Here is a 14,648-nt window from a genome sequence, read left to right as displayed (position 1 = left end):
CGACAGTGAGAGGCCCGCGTAGCGCAAAAAAAAAAAAAAAAAAAAAAAAAAGATACAGTAGTGGGCTTTCTTTTGGAACTTCAGCCACGCTACGTCACACTGTCAATGTGACCTCCCCTCAGGCCAAAGCTGCAAAAATGTGAACTTATCTCAGCTATTTCCTTTCTCCAAGTTTTGACTACCTCTCCAAAGTATGACTGCTCTTTTTCTCTCTCTAGAGTCCTCAGGGAGTTGTTTTTTTGTATTTAGTCTAGAGCTTATACTTGGGCTGTTAAGGCTTACCCTGTCATACCAGAAGTATAGCTCCTGTATGTATCAAGCTTTAGTACTTTTGAAGGGAAGCAAGAGTGATTCTTCTGAGGCTTATTAGCATATGGTGCTAAGAAGGTAGAAATTTTATAATTTTTATAATTATAGTATTAAATTATATTTAAACATAAATATTAATGATATATAATAATGATAGTTAATAATTTTGAGTATTTACTATTGAATGAATTAACTCATTTAATCTTACCCTATGAGGTTGCTATTGAAGCACAAAGGTTTTATATAACTCACGCAAAGTTATAATAAACAGTAGAGATGTCTGGTTTAAGAGCACATGCTTTAGATTACTTTTCATAAGGAAAAAAGAGCTTTCTGTGGTATCTTTCAGTTTGGAGACTTGTAAATGTAACAAAGGAGAATCTCTTCTCTGCCTATTGGGTAAGAATCGCCTTGTGTCTAGGCTTCCTGTGCCTGATTAGTAAGGATCATCAAGATTTAAGTAATTTTTTTTTTAACATTTGAACAACTTCCAAAAAAAGTTTTAGGAATAGAAACTTAAATTCATAGTATTTATTTCATAGCTGTCTTAGTCCGTTCGGGCTATTACAACAAAATAGCATAAAATAGGTGGCTTACAAACAACAGAAATTTACTTCTCACAGTTTTGGAGGCTAGGAATTCCAAGATCATGGCTTTGGCAGATTCAGTGTCTGATGAAGGCCCACTTCCTGGTTCATAGACAGTACCTTCTTGCTTTGTCCTCTCATGGTGGAAGGGGCATGCTTTCTTGGACTGCATTTATAATCACTTCTGAAAGATCCCATTTCCTAATATTTTAAAATTCAAATTTCAAGATATGAATTTTGTTGGAACCTAAACGTTAAATTCATAGAAATAGCCCTTCATAGTTTATAAGATTTTTTATATCTAGTTTCTAGTTTTATCCTTATGAAAGCCTCATATAGTACTGAGTTAGGCCAGTAATAATTCTACCCCCTTTATTGATGTGGAAATAGAGGCCCAGTGGAAGTTATATGAAATAGTCTTATGTTGGTCAGGTCCATTCTTCTTTAACTTAAATCTGCTTTAAAATATTTTCCTTTAAGTATTATTAGTAAAAATAATGACATTTTTAACATACTTTGTATTTTTCTCAAAATGTTTTATAAATATTTTGTCAATTAATATTCCAAGTAACCATCTAAGATAAGATGGTTACACAAAACAATCGGTGTATTACCCTATTTTCAGATGAGAAATCAAAGATACAAGAACTTATTTGTATGGAATATGTAGTACATAGTGATAATTATAACATCTGAAGCTATAGCCTGGATCTCCAACACTAAGTTCTGGGTCCATTCTTCTATACCACACTATCTTCTTTTGCTTATAGGTAACTATGCCAGTATAGAATATACCCTTATCTCACCAACATTTTTCCATAGTATCTTTAGACTGCACCTGACATTGTGGGAAGCACTTAACACTTTATTGAATTGACAGGTAATGAATACAGATAAATATTTTAGCACTGTCTCCTGATGTCTTTTGGACTTTTCTTCATTCTCTTCTGGAAAATGTACTCTGAGTAAAACTGCTTTTTCTTTATCTCAAAATGAACTGCATAGTATTTCCAAAATGCTTTATACCTGTACTTTGAATTTTGAGTCAATTAATAAAAAAAATTAAAAGACTTCTGGGCCAGAGGGGCTATTTAAATGCTAAGTAATATGCTTTGGGATGAAAATGCATTATAAATATTTATGTTTAATAATTTTTCTAAAATTCCTTTTTTGGAAGTCTTTTGAACATTTCTTTTTTGTTTGCGCCTTTCTTTCCTCTTTTCCCTCCTCCCTCCTTCCTTTCTTTCCTCCCTCTTTCCCTTCTTAGTATAAAGTACATTTCTGTGAAAGCTATATTCTATATTCTGCCAAGCCCTCAAATCTAATTTTGGAACAACTTCTGTAGGTAATTTAAGTACAGAAGGCAGACTAAGTGTTCATTTTACTTTTGACTTATATATGACATCTGTTTAGAACTCGACTTTCTCTCTTTTCAGAAACAGGAAAAAAATTATTTTGGGACATGTAGGCCAAAGGCAAATGATCTGAGAAGTAAGCATCCTTGTTCCTAAAGGAAAAGTCACTTCAGTTTATAAGAAAAGATTATTTGACCAAAACCAAAGGATTTCAAAAAGAAAGCATGGTATATAGTACTCTTTCAAGAAGTTTACTGAATGATGAATGAAGAAAAATGTGTGTTTACGTTTTTATGGCCTACCTACAATATAGGATATATCTTTTTTGTTGTTGTTTTGTTTTTTTTTTTTGCAGTACGCAGGCCTCTAACTGTTGTGGCCTCTCCCGTTGCAGAGCACAGGCTCCGGACTCACAGGCTCAGCGGCCATGGCTCATGGGCCCAGCCGCTCCGCAGCATGTGGGATCTTCCCGGACCGGGGCACGAACCCGTGTCCCCTGCATCGGCAGGCGGACTCTCAACCACTGCGCCACCAGGGAAGCCCTAGGATATATCTTTTTTCTTTCTGACCCACTACCAAAGAAAGATTGTAACATTGCTGTGTTCAATAGTATTGGCCTAGAACAAGATGTGCTTATGGTGTGAATGTAATAACCTTTATGTGTCTTACTCTCAGACTTCATGCCCTTAGGGTAGGTAGAGATACTGGCTCCTAGTTTAACTTCTGCTACTTTTCCGTTCTCAACTTGGCATTTTAAATTAGTAAACTGCAGATTTAACCTTCATTTATTTCCTCAAGTACATGTCATTTCTGTATTTCTTTAGTTATTAAATGCTTTTTGATAGTGGTAAAATACATATTTTATTGACTTTTAGAAATGTTTTATCATATATTTTTCAGACTTTAATGTAAGACATCTTAGTCACGTGTATGCAGCCATATTTTAAATAAACAAATAATAACTGTATTTTAAATCAAAATTGCTGGGAAAAGGTGCTGAGTAATTTAAACCACATTCAATACAGTAATCTCCTTGAAATCACATTCTTTCTGAAGTGTCTTATTGATAATATGAAATAAAAAGAGGAATACATTACAGCCTTTATTGCATTTTATTGACCTGTATATAGCATCAGTTATGGGACACCTTTATGTTCCATTTATGCCCATGATTTACACTTTATTGGCATTATTATTGTTATAAAATTATAATATACAATGGAATGCAAGCTTTTGTGGAATTAAAATAAGCCAACAATAGGATTATGAGTTAACATTTAGAACAGAATGATTAGATCATCCTTGTTGGTCAGTGTAAGCAAATAATAGCGGACTTTCTAGCTTTTTTTCCCCTTTTTCTTTTTTTCTGTTTCAGTTGGTAAGGAACACTGTTACATGCATAATATTATTTGAGATGTTTAGGTCATCAGCCACAGCATTGGGAATCTTTTTGTCATGCTGAGTTTTTTCACTGGAATTTGTTATGGCATTTGCTGTAAATAGGATTAGACCTGTAAAACCAACAGATACTGTAGTATGTTATTCTTTATTAGTAGTTTTCTGTAACTTTCATGTCTACAGTCTTTGTGTTTGAGCTCACATTTATTATGTTCTTAATAGGCACTGTTTTGGATGCAAAAATTTCAGGGCTCTCAAGAACTCTAAAAAAGGATCTAGTGCATGCTTCATATGTTAAGCATCTCATTTTATAAATGAGGTGAGGCATTTGGGACTCGGAGAAGTCAAGGGACTTTCTCCATATCATGCAATGAATAAGTGAACCAGAGCTTTCTTCTCTCATTTCCAGTAGTGTTTGGCTAAGACATGAATAGCAGTTTTAACTATTGTATTCAGAATTCTCCACAAACTTGAATTCTTGTGTAAAGCCCCCCAAATATAAGGAGCAAATTAGATATAACTTAATATTTTAAATTTTAATAGATTAAAAAAGTAAATAAAACAAAACAGAAACAAACACCTTAGTCTGATTGTCCTGTCTATTGTCTTATATTAATGGTGGGGTTTAGACCAATGTTTTCCATAAATACAATTAATCCTCAAGTTACCTAGTAATTGACATTTTTCTCTTGATGCTGTTCATTTTGGTTAAACTCATTCTATGCAGTGTTAAAATTGATAAATGTAAAGACATTCCATGGATATTGGGTAAATGGTTTATCTGAAAATTTCCAAAACTTTTCTAACACCCATTTTGTGTGCAAAAACCTTAATTGTAGTAGTGCCATACATCTAGTTTATTAGGAAGCTCAAAGGATTAGAGTTATATTTATAATTAACTTTCATCTACTTAGAGGGAAGAACACTTATTATTGTAATTGTTATTGCTCAAAAGGCATAATTTTACTGTATGTTACAGTCTATTGGCCACCATCATTCTCATGAAGTTCTTTAAGAAATTTTTCGTATTTAATACTTTTGCTCTTGAATAACACCAATAATTTCATTTCCCTTTGGGGCATACAGCTGTTTCCAGCCTACTCAGTGTCATGTCAGGGCATAAAATCATCTTGACAGAAAGGTCTAAATTATAAATAGTCCCATAATGACATTCAGCTTGGGTGGTACATTTATAAAAGGAGTTATTAAAGAAAATGTCATTCTAACCTATTACTGTAACTAGAATCCTTCACAGTTCTGCAGCCATCTTTTGGTACAAAAATTTGGTAATACTTGCATATGTAAAACATTTAAACAGGACTATTAAATTTACAAGTATAAAGACATACTAGGGATGTTGGATAAGTGGTTTCCTAAAATTTTCCAAAACTTTTCTATGACAAATACATGTCTTCTCCCTTTCAAGACTGCTGAAAAACGGAGTATTAAGACTCCAAGGTTTTGGGACTTCCCTGGTGGCGCAGTGGTTAAGAATCCGCCTGCCAATGCAGGGGACACAGGTTTGATCCCTGGTCCGGAAAGATCCCACAAGCCGCAGAGCAACTAAGCCCGGTGCGCCATAACTACTGAGTCTGCACTCTAGGGCCCGCAAGCCACAACTACTGAGCCTGAATGCCACAACTACTGAAGCCTGCACGCCTAGAGCCCATGCTCTGCAACAAGAGAAGCCACCACAATGCGAAGCACGTGCACCATGACGAGAGTAGACCCTGCTCTCTGCAGCTAGAGAAACCTTGCACGCAGCAATGAAGACCCAACGTAGCTGAAAAAAATAATAATGTATGTTGTTTTTTAAAAAAAAGAAAAAAGACTTCAAGGTTTTGATATTATTCAAATAGCATATGATAAACATACATATATATATATATATGAAAAAAGAAAAAGACCAGAGGTTGATTTATCTCATTGTTAGCATAACAATACTTAATTATGAGATAGCAGTCAGATTATCAGAATCTACTTCTAGTAATACTTTTAGATTGTTGTGGAAATAAAAATTGAAAAATGCTAATAAGCATGGATTAAGAGTAAAACAAGATATTACAGATCATTCATGTAAATGATCATAACATTTATTTTTAATTAAAAGCAATAGAATTTTATTGGCCTCAGGATCAAAACAGTAGTGGTCATCAGTAGTCATTTTCTTTCCTGGGTAAGGTAGGTAAGGGAAGAGTTTGTGCTTTTGTAATCGTTCTCTTTCTATAGAGTTATCATACTATATATATTATATGTAACAGGAGGTTTTACTAACCAACAGGTACACCAACTCTCCCTTTCTAGGTCTAAGGCAAATAATGGCTCTCTTTCCCACTGAGTCCAGTCTGAACTTCTCAAGTCGTCATCACTAGCTCACAAGATAAATCACTGCTAGTTTAAAAATAAGCCGATGGTTTTAGCGGGCAAATGCTGAAAAGCAGATGGATACAAATAAAACAGGGGTATCATGGAGTCTATTCCCGGCCAGTTCTCTTCAGTCCATAAATGCTGGAGAGATGTGTTATGTTAGCACCATATGTTACTACATTTGTTACCTGAATCTTGGTCGCTAGTTATTAGAAAGGAGCAAATGAAACTGTGAAAGTTAAGACTTATCTTGATTTTCTAATGTAAAGCACGTGTATCTGAAGTTTTAATTTCTTAATATAGCCATCTCTGAGAAAACAATAAATTTATGCTACCTCATGGTTTAAATCCTTCAAAGATCTTACCACTGCTTATAGGAAGGACCTTTATGAATTTTCCCTTGATAATCTCATTATATTCCTTCATTGCACTTTACATTTCAGTGATGGTGACCTGTTTTTTTTGTTTGTTTGTTTGTTTGCGGTACGCGGGCCTCTCACTGCTGTGGCCTCCCCCGCTGCGAGCACAGGCTCCAGACGCGCAGGCCCAGCGGCCACGGCTCACGGGCCCAGCTGCTCCGTGGCACGTGGGATCCTCTCGGACCCGGGCACGAACCCGCGTCCCCTGCATCGGCAGGCGGACTCTCAACCACTGCGCCACCAGGGAAGCCCCAGTGACCTGTTTTAGTTCTTCTCTACTAGACTGTGAACTCTGTGAAAAAAAAGTCCCAGAACCTTGCACAATACCTAGCATGCAGTAGGACTTCAATAAAGTTTTAAATAATTGAACTCTAATTGTATGCATCTGGGCAAAGCACTTTGGCAGTGAATAAATTTTTTTCCCACTTTTAGTGTTTGTAGGTCAGAGTAGTGAAGACTGGAGGTAAGAAGCAATTTAGAGTATCAGAAAATCCAGATTTTGTGCCAACTCTGAATAGTTGAGTTTAATTCAACATGCATTTATTGTTTTTTAATTTGGACTGCAGAGACAACTTATAAAGACAAGAGCATGAGTACTTCAAATTTTCTTTTGAAAACTGAGTCATAGATGTTGCATTTCAAGCCAAGTAAAGGTTTGATTATTTTACACTTCATGGCTTTTTAAAATTCCAGTTGCTATAACAACTTTGATATTTATTATTTTTAGCACTTCAGTTGCCATAACAATAAGATATCTTAAAAAAATAGCAATTTTCTTTTATAAGGGAAAAATCTCCTTCAATTAAAAATGAATTTGAATCAACATTTCTCTCCTATAATGTGAACCCATTATTTAAAATGTACTTGTGCTGTTCTGTTTTCATATAATTTTAACAGACTTTGCCAGGAAAAGTTTTAAGGTTTAACTTTTCCCTCTATTTTTTTTATTGTACAAAAATTAAAGGGAGGTAACTGTATTGAACCCATTCTGTGAGATAATATTAATACTTGATGGGATTTCATTGATATAAAAATCTTCTTAAACAATTTAATTTCCAGATTTGCTGTTGTATAAAGTAAGAAAAGAACATGAATGATTGATAGCTCTTACATGAAAGATGTAAGAAAGCTTGGAATTTCCTTTTTTCCTGTGTTATTTTTAGGTGTATTTATTATGTCTGTTGCCTTACTAAAATAGTTACCACCTCACCTACCTAGAAATAACTGACAGTTCAGACCTGAGCTATGACACTTTACTCATAGAGAAGTACTTCTGTTTACTCTTGGATAAAAAATTCTTATAAGCTTAGTTTCTGATTTTTAATCCTCTAGAAAATTAAAGATAGCAAATTAGAAGAGGAACGAAGAGTACTGCTATATTTATATAGAGTCAAAAATATAGGGAGCTATGTATTCTTTTCTATGCAAATAGAGTCAGGAAATATAGGGAGCTATATATTCTTATCTAGGTACTTAGTTACTTGTAGAAATTAAAGTCTCTCTTGATTCAATAGACATATATATTGAATCCAAGGTATGATTGTGTTATAAGATAGTATTCTAACTGACATTAACGGTGATGATCCCAGCCTACCAGGCAAACATTAAATTATGTTCAGAATTCTCAATTTAAGAAGGAGAGGAGTGGATGATACATCTTATAAAGATTTAAATGTAAAATTGTATAAAGTAAAACAAAATTTAAAAAATTATAAAAGAGAAACCTTCAATTATCTGGGAATTGCAGGATCCATGTAACTGAGATTTTTATGGCCCAAGGTTTGGTAATTCTTATATTACTGTGTTGCTAATCACATAAATTTCCTAAGGTGTGTAGTCAGGTTCAGATAATGTGTTTCTTATGTGGGCTTCTCACTGTTGTGGCCTCTCGCATTGCGGAGCACAGGCTCCGGACGCGCAGGCTCAGCGGCCATGGCTCACGGGCCCAGCCGCTCCGCGGCACGTGGGATCTTCCCAGACCGGGGCACGAACCCGTGTCCCCTGCATCGGCAGGCAAACTCTCAACCACTGAGCCACCAGGGAAGCCCAGTGTGTTTCTTTTAAGAATGTACTTTTTAAAAGGAATGTTGAGGGAGTTGGCAACTCAAGAGAAAAGTGAAAGTATTGTTTTAAATTTCCTAATCTCAACAGGTTACTGTGGGTGTGGTTTCTTAAGGAGAAATGACTAAACAAAAAACCTGTTGATAGTAAAGAATATGTTTAACTTCATTATCAGTGAGCTTTGAGTGAACAACTGCTATATGCTTTTTCTGGTTTATTTTTAATTACTAATTTTCATAACCAACTTTAGAAGTTAAGTATTATTATCTCAGTTTTACAGATGGAAACTGAGACATGTGGAGAGAATGATGTACCCAAGGCCTCACAGTTAATAAGTGCTACAGCCAGTGCCAACCCAAATCTGGCTCATTATAAAGCCTACATTTTCTTCTCTTAAGTCACAGTCTTTCCTAGTCTTCAAACTAAATAAATGTTTATTAAAGGTAATAACATAACTTGGGGAAAATGGAAGGAAAGATCATACAGTGCATGGTTTTATTTTATTGTTCTGCGTACTATTTTTGACCAATTAATTTGATTTTAAGTATATATTTTGTATTTGAGGGTTTCCCCCACTAAGAGTTAAACATCCCCATAAATTAGTATTTTCTTTGTCCATTTTCCTTTGTGATTGACTAAAGATAGTGGATTCTCTCAAAGGTTTTGCTTTCTCAGACAGTTGTCTTAGGCCCCAGCTAGCTAAGGCAGTCTCAGAGTATTGTATAACTGGCATTTAATAAGAAGTCTTTTCTCACTCAGTGTCTCACTTGCATCTGGGCTGTTGTGTCTGTGAGTACAAACAGTGAGCCATGAGTCAGGTATAATGATTGAGAGACTGTGAAAGTAGACACGGGCTAAATGTACTTATTCTGTCCAGCAGTATCTGTTCTTTTAGACATTTCAGTAGCCCTTATTCTTGGTGGGACTTTGCTTCTGAGGATTCTGATATTTTTCTTTTTCAACATCAATATTTATGATTTCCTGGCAATGCCTTAAAATGCACTCGAGTAATTTAGGTCTCTAATTTGATGGTGTTGCACTGAAATGGGGACACTTGAAAAAAGCAAATGCAATCATCTTTATCATTCTCTTCAGCTATCACTTACATATGGGTGAAATGCACAGATCTTAAGTGTGAACATTTTGGTGAGTTCAACACATATGCATGCATATAACCCACAGCTATTAAGATAGAAAATCTTTCCATCGTCCCTGAAAGTTTCCTTATACCTCTTACCAGTAAACACACACGCACACACAGACACACACACACACACCCCTGAAGCAAGTATGTTCTGATTTCTTTCATCAAAAATTAGTTTTGCCTGTTCCAGAACTTCATTGTATGGCCATATCACATTCCCGTTCATCCATTCCCCTGTTGATGGATGTATGGGTTGTTTCTAGGTTTGGGCTATTAAAAATAAAGCTGCTATGTACATTTTTATACAAGTCTTTTACGGATATATGTTTCTGTTTCTATTGGATGGGATTGATGGGTCATAGGGCAGATTTGTTTAATGTTATAAGCAACTCCCAAACTACTTCAAAAATTTCCAAGTTGGGCCATTTTACATTACCACTAGCAATTTATGAGAGTTTCAGTTGTTCTACATCCTTAGCAACATTTAGTGTTTATCAGTGGCTTAATTGTATCCACTCAAATGGGTATATAGTGGTATCTCATTGTGATTTTACTTGGTCTTTTCTTGATGACTATTGATGCTGAGCACTTTTTCATTTTCTTGAATGACCATCTGTATATCTTCCTTTGTGAAGTGTCTGTGTCTGTATTTTCCATTTTGATTGACTTATTTGTATTTTTATTAACAAATTGTAGGAGTCAGTTATGTATTTTGGATACAAGTTCTTTGTAGGATATATGTTTTACTAGTATTTTCTCTCAGTCTTTTGACTTGCTTACTGATTTTCTTAATGACATCTTCTGAAAAGCAGAATTTTAATTTTACGTATAACTTATTTTTTATGTTTAGATCTGTGATCATTTCAAATAATTTTTTGTGTATGGTATGAGAAAGGGGTCTAAGTTTATCTTCCTCCAGATATTCAAAATTTTCTAGTGCCCTTTACTGAAAAAATTTCCTTTTCACCTTGACTTGTTTTAGAGTCTGTTGAAATTCAATTGGCAATTATGGGTTTATTTTTGGACTCTCTATTCTTTTAAGTCATCTGTTTGCCTGTCCTTATGCCAGTCTTGATTATTGTGGCTTTATAGTAAGTCTTGAAATCAGGTTGTACCAGTCCTCCAACTTTTTTCTAATCTTTTCCCAAGATTGTTTTAGCTATCGTAGGTCCTTTGTGTTTATATGTAAATTTTAGAATCAACTTCTTAGTTCTACCAAAAGCCTACTTGGATTTTAATTGGAATAGCAATAAATCTGTAGATCAATTTGAGGAAAACAAATATTCGTAACAATATTGAGTCTTCTAATCCATAAAGATGACATATCTCTCCATTAGGACCTTTTAATTTTTCTCAATGACATTTTATAGTTTTTAGGATACATGTCTTTTATTAAATTTATTCATATTTTCTGTGTTTTGAGGCTGTTGTAAATAGTTTATTGTTTAAAATTTTCATTTACTATTGTTTGTTGCAAGTATATAGAAATGCAGTGATTTTTATATACTGACCTTGTATTATGACAAAATTTACTCATTAGTTCTAATGGGATTTCGGGGCGGGCGTATTTCTTATGTATACAATCATGTCATCCTTTTCTTGTATTGCTTAACTATTTTTTTATATTGCTTATTATACTGGTTGGGACCTCCAGAACATTGTGCATAGAAGTGGTGCGAGCAGACGTCTTTGCCTTGTTTCCAGTTTTAAAGGGAAAGCATTTACTCTTTCACCATTAAATATCATGTTAGCTGTAGGCTTTCCCATATAGTATCTTTGTTAGGCTGAGGAAGTTTTCTTCTGTAGTGCCATAAACTTAACATTTGTTAAATATTTTTAATTGTTAATAACTTGCCTCATAATAAAATTAAGTTAACTTACAAACTTGTTTTCTGCTCTTGAGGGGTCATGAAATAGTGGATTCTAACATGTCCCACTTTAGAGAGTTTATTTTTTCCTTAGCACTTAGACCAAGTTGCTTTAAAACTACATTTGATAGTACATTTAAAATACATTGACACTGCATTTTGCAGCATTTGACATTCTTAAAATGATAGGTAAGTAATCATTATCTCTTGCTAGATATGATTTTTCAAATCAGTAGTCACATATTCATATTGAATTGGGTTTAGGTAGAGGTATAGATGAATAATATTGTGCTTACTTTGAATATATTAGGAGGCTAATTATTTTCCCCCTGCAATCTGGTCAGGTATTTTATAGCTTTCTTGTGAATCTTGTATGTCATACAAGGGATTGCAAGGAACTTTGCATATTTGACCTTCACAAAACTGGTTATTAGTGTTTTTCTGTCTTTTTATAGACTCGTCAAGCTATTTGGTATGCTTTTATATTAACATTATACTAAACACTTATTTGTTCAACTCCTATTCTTTGCCCAGCACTGTAGTGTAGGCACTGGAAATATAATGAGGAACAAAACAGATGTTCTTCCCCTCATGGAGCTTGCAATCCAGTGAGGAAGACAAAACTGAACGAAAATATACTATAAACTGCGGTATGTGTGGAATCTGGTCTAATCTGGGAATTCAAGGACAGTTCCTCTGAGGAAGTGGTATTTGAACTGAAGCCTGAAGATTGTATCTGAATTAACTAAAAGAAATGTGATGGCATATTAAGCAGCAGGTTCAAATACCCTGAGGCAGTAAGGAGCATAGCAGATATGTGTGTGTGTGGGGGGGAAGGGTGGAGTGGAGGGAGGTAGAGCCAGTTTAGCTAATCCTAAATAATGTAGAAGAGAAGTTAGATTGAATAGATATATGGAGACCACATTTTATAGGACCTGTTAGTATTTTATCCTAAGGGCAGTGTAAAACCACTGAAGTATTTTAAATGGGAGTGATATCATCTCATTTGCATTTGGGAAAGGTTATTCTGCCTGTTTTGCACGTAATGGATTGAAGAGAGGCCACAGACCACTCAGGAAGACCAGATTGGAAGCCACTATAGTGGTTCACACACAAGATGGTGCTAGTTTGTTTAGGGTAGTGGAGGTGGAGAAAAGTTAACAGATGGGAGGAATAGTTGAAGAAATAAATTCTGAATCCATACATCTTTTTGTACCTTTAGAAAACCTTTTACTTTACCCTATATTTGTTTTTTACAATGTTGGTTGCTCATTTCTCCTTGATCATCATTGCCTACTGTTTATCCTATTTACCGTCGGTGGCTAACGATCCTCTCTTGCTTTGCTATTTAGATCCTATTGAGCAGTTGCTTGAGTTGCTTAGATGACTAATAATGAAATATTGATACATATAAAAGGACATATAAAACATATTTAAGGTATAAATGAAAAATTAAACATCTGTGATGTATCATCTCAAGAAGTTATACAGTTTTAGCTCTTAGAAGTAATTCTGAAGTAATTCCAAATAATGGTTCCTCTTAGATATTTCACAGCTAGTGTTCAACAGTTGAAAGGAGAAGGGGGGTGGTTGATAATGACTAATAAGAATGACAAAAATAAAACACCTAATGACCCCTAAAATGAAGAGAATTATGCATAATATAAAAACAAAGAGTGCTTTATGTAATGAGCTGTGTAAATATGATATTAATGCTCTTGTTATTAGAGCTTCACATTATAAATTAGTTTCTATTATAATCAGATCAGAAAAAAGGATGGAAAGGAAGAAAAGTGAGGGGCTAGTAAAAAATGTCAGTCTCAGAAAAGAAGAAAATTATCTTGTTTGAACTCCTGAAACTGTTCTTTTTGAAGTTGGTAGAAGAAAAGAAGGAAGCTTGGTGGGTCAAAGCTATTGCTTCTTAAACTCTCCCTCTCATACTATCATATACCTGTGGCAGCATGTACAACTAGGGATTATTTACGGTATTCTTAGACTCAAATCCCTATCAGTGATTATTTGTTGGAAATAAATGTGTCAAACTAAAGTGATCTAGGGACTTCCCTGGTGGCGCTGTGGTTAAGAATCTGCCTGCCAACGCAGGGGACACGGGTTCGAGCCCTGGTCCGGGAAGATCCCACATGCCGTGGAGCAACTAAGCCTGTGCGCCACGACTACTGAGCCTGCACTCTAGAGTCTTGAGCCACAACTACTGAGCCTGCGTGCCACAACTACTGAAGCCCGCACGCCTAGAGCCCATGCTCCACAACAAGAGAAGCCACAACAATGAGAAGCCTGCACACCGCAAGGACGAGTAGCCCCCGCTCGCCGCAACTAGAGAAAGCCCACGTGCAGCAACAAAGACCCAATGTAGCCAAAAATAAATAAATAAATTAAATTAATTTAAAAAAAAAGTAATCTAGTATTTGAATTTCCCTAAATGATATTTTTCGCCATTTCTCTGATTTAAAAAATATTATGATTCAAAACTTGAAAAATAATGCACAGTCTATACTTTTAGAAGGATTTCTTTTTTTATTTTGGTGATGAGGTAGCTTTAATTAATAGCATTTTATTTTTCAACGGTTTTATAGTAAAGCTTCGTATTTAACTGTCTACATTCATGAATATTTATCACCTGTAATTTTTATTTTGAATATTTATTATTATTGTGAAAGAGAGTTTTAGTTAAATAGAATCTTGTTTGATTTCCATGCTTTTATGTAACCCTAAAAGTCAAAATGCTTCCCTGTAAAATAGGACTTTCTAGCCTTTTTATATTAAATTTAAATATTTACTTTCAAATCTCAATATGGTACTCATTCTAAGATTGTTATTCTAACTTATTTCATACACTTTTCTGGTAATGAGCAATATGCTTCCATTCTTTATTCCACCTAACCCCCTGAAGATTTTAACAGTAATATGATCTTCCTGAAAGGCAGTTCAACATGGAGGAAAGAATAGATCTATTATTTATTATTATTTAGAAATCATTTTTTGAAATCCAAAATAATTCTTCTTAGACATTTCCTGACTAGCTGCTCTAGTGGAAAAAAGAGGGAATGAAGGAGGAGTTCATCAAAATGGTGTTAAGAATGACAATTTTTTTTTTTTTTTTTTTTTTGCGGTACGCGGGT

The 14,648-nt window shown here is 34.7% G+C and overlaps 1 protein-coding gene across 4 annotated transcripts in view; it reads left to right on the top strand.

Annotated features, from left to right (window-relative positions):
• Positions 1–14,648, top strand: part of RABGAP1L (RAB GTPase activating protein 1 like) — a 686,895-nt gene that overhangs the window by 211,533 nt on the left and 460,714 nt on the right. The window contains exon 14 of one of the 4 annotated variants that reach the window (XM_060296116.2): positions 2,646–3,234. The exons of the other annotated variants lie outside the window; for them this stretch is intronic. Coding sequence (XP_060152099.1) covers positions 2,646–2,819 — 174 coding nt within the window. The 3' untranslated portion in view covers positions 2,820–3,234. Of the gene's footprint in view, positions 1–2,645; positions 3,235–14,648 lie in introns of those variants that run through there. 4 annotated transcript variants of the gene reach the window in all.

The sequence above is a fragment of the Globicephala melas genome, chromosome 1 (assembly GCF_963455315.2).
Source record: "Globicephala melas chromosome 1, mGloMel1.2, whole genome shotgun sequence".
Lineage (NCBI taxonomy): Eukaryota > Metazoa > Chordata > Mammalia > Artiodactyla > Delphinidae > Globicephala > Globicephala melas.
Note: the sequence above shows the minus strand (reverse complement) of the source record. Positions and strands in the feature narration are given on the sequence as shown.